The sequence below is a fragment of the Ricinus communis genome, chromosome 8 (assembly GCF_019578655.1).
Source record: "Ricinus communis isolate WT05 ecotype wild-type chromosome 8, ASM1957865v1, whole genome shotgun sequence".
In the NCBI taxonomy this organism is placed as follows: domain Eukaryota; kingdom Viridiplantae; phylum Streptophyta; class Magnoliopsida; order Malpighiales; family Euphorbiaceae; genus Ricinus; species Ricinus communis.
In genome coordinates, this window is record NC_063263.1 from 14824164 (window position 1) to 14826888 (window position 2725).

At 33.5% G+C, this 2725-nt stretch overlaps 1 protein-coding gene across 1 annotated transcript; it reads left to right on the forward strand.

Moving 5' to 3' along the window:
- Positions 1-241: 241 nt before the first annotated feature.
- On the forward strand, positions 242-1728 carry LOC8267019. Its single transcript, XM_015724349.3, has one exon. The coding sequence runs from the start codon at positions 538-540 to the stop codon at positions 1366-1368; it is 831 nt and encodes a 276-aa protein (XP_015579835.2). The 5' UTR covers positions 242-537; the 3' UTR covers positions 1369-1728.
- Positions 1729-2725: the final 997 nt, after the last annotated feature.

Here is a 2725-nt window from a genome sequence, read left to right on the forward strand (position 1 = left end):
ATAAAATATAACATGTTAATTACTTAAAATCACAAAATTCTGTGCCCTTGCGGAACAAGAACACCTTAGATAAAACCCAAAAAAAGAAAAATAATAAAAGGATAAAATGCTGCTACTTTTTTTCTCACTGCTAGTAGTAAGTAGTGACCTATTGGATCGGACCACATGGAAGATGACATGGCAATAAAACGGCACGTCACTATATTACCAATCCAATGAACATTCAACAACAATTCCAAAAAAAGAGGTAAGAGGGAAAACAAGACATGAAAGAAACATATAAAAAAAAAAAAATTAACAAAAAAAGAAAAAAGAAAGAAAAGTCATCAAAGACCAAAATATTTCATTCTCTACTCGTTTTCTCTTCCAAACAAATTTTCTTTTTGACGCCCTGGAGTTCCCTAATCCTGTCTCTGTAATTCTTGCATAATTTGTAGCAGCTTTAAGCTCCAATGGCAATCCGAGAACAAACTTAATTAAGCTTTCAAGTCAACAGTTTCTTGGTTTCTTTTTTTTTTTTGGTTAGTTTCAAGAATCATGAGTTCATATCAACTCCTCAGCCATTCAAATCAGGTACGCGATTCTTCTTCTTGTTCTTCATCTAGTAATATTCGCCATGGATTTTCCAAGTCTCAACTGTGTCTTCAGAAGATTCTACAAATCATTGCTTCATACCCACCGCGCCATGCCTCAGCGCAGTCATCTTCAGATCATTTCGATGAAAACAGAGTATTGGGTATTGATTTAAACATGGAATTATGTCCATGGCCAGAAGCTGATCCTCAAGAATCAGAGTCTTTAAGTGCTTCCAGCGTCGTCGTTGATAATAATAATAATAATAAAGTCATTAGCAGCGATTCAGCAGAGAAGAGCTCATCAGAGGGAGAATGTGATCCTGTAATTCAACAAATCCGAAAAGAGTCTGAGACAACAAATCTGGAAATCCAAGAAGCGGCCAAACATGGACATGAACAAGAAAACGAAAACGAAAAGCAACAGGATTTTCTTGATTGTGATGATGGAAGAGCCAACAGGGTTTTGTCGTTTCAAGAAAACCGAAAGAGTAATGACTGCTTATCTCTTCTCATTCAAGCAGCAGAAATGGTTTCAGGTAACTTACAAGACATTAATCCTACTAGTCAAGCTGTTAGACACGGCGGCGCCATATCGCCGGTTGCGAGGTCGAAGAGAGGAAGGAGCCACGTGCTGCCATCAAGATACAGAGACTCTGTTTTTCTCGAACCCTGGAAACGGCTGCCGCGGCCACAAAAACTAGCGGCGGCAGCAGCAGCCACACCACCACTACCCATGGTTTCCGCGAAACGAGGTAAATTAAATAATAATAAACAAAGTAAACGTGAAAGTTAAAAAGTAATAATGAAAGAATTATGTTTTTTTTTTTTTGGTTAACGTATTTGGTAGTTCTGTAAAATGGCAGCAGAAAAGAACAACACGTAATATTGAAGAGAGAAAGCGATGTGTCTCTTGCTTTTAGATATTAAGTTTTATTTTTGTAATATATATATTTTCTTGGCTATCCAAATTTTAGGCTTGAGAGAATTGGAGTGGAGTGAAGATCTATGAGGAATATTAGATTCTTCCACTTTGTTCACTTATTCCATTACTTTAGAATGTATGTATGTGAATATAGTAAACTAGCATGTACTGGAATTACTAAATTTTCAAGTTTAATTGCATAAAAATTAAAAAGGTATAATTTTTTTTATAGCATTTTTGCAATTTAACCATGATTTTTTTGACAATTTTAACCATTATTAATTGCATCTTTCGGAAACCCGTAACCCGTAAATCATGTCAAAATCATGTCAAACCAAGACCGATCAATATCCGAACGGAACGGATTTAAACTTCTCCTAGAATAGTTTCGGTGCGAAATGAAATTCACAGGATATATGAGTAATTTAAAGGAAAAATAGAAAGATTTGATAGGATTCGATTTAGAATTTCAGGAATGAGATTTCTGACACATAAACACCAATAAAGTTTAATCAATATGTAAGTAATCAGTAAAAAAATTAAAATTTTATAACTTTTTCAGCATTTTTTTGCAATTTAATCATGATTTTTAAATTTTAGTATTATCATGTATTAAATTTTTTCTTGTAAATCAATGCACTAATTGAGAATTTAATACAATGTTGCTGATGTGGCAATTGAAATTCTCATCAGAACTTCTCGATGTTGCCTAATTATAAAAAGTATTTACAAACTTTATCATTTTTTTCTCATCTAATCACAATTATAGGTTAAAATAATACTCAATATATCGCGAGCAAATGCATAAAATATTAAAAAGAAACAAACACAGTTAGCTGTTGGGCAAAAGGTTTTAATACTATAGAATAAGATCTTGTTGTTGATGGGTGCAATGTAAGTGGCCTGGAAAGGGAAAAAAGAAGATTCAAAGGGCAATAAGAGATGGTAATTCTTGAATGGCCTTTAAACAAGAGCAAAAGGTAGGCTGGTCAATTTTTTGACTACTATCATATATACTATAGTAGCTTTATCACTGAAATTTTGGAAAGTTATGATGTCAAACGTGTATATATATTTAGAGGCCCCTCACTTTGAATGTGGATTGACCGACGAAATAGCAAAAGAACTTTTTCAGATATTTATAATTCGTCGTCTAATTAGACAACATCTTATCTTGAATATAAGAGTTGCTAAGAGTAAAATTCGAAAAAAGAAGCCAGTTGTATGA

Bases quoted from the DNA above. Each gene is read 5' to 3' on its own strand.
- LOC8267019 (XM_015724349.3), top strand. From the start codon at position 538: ATGAGTTCATATCAACTCCTCAGCCATTCAAATCAGGTACGCGATTCT.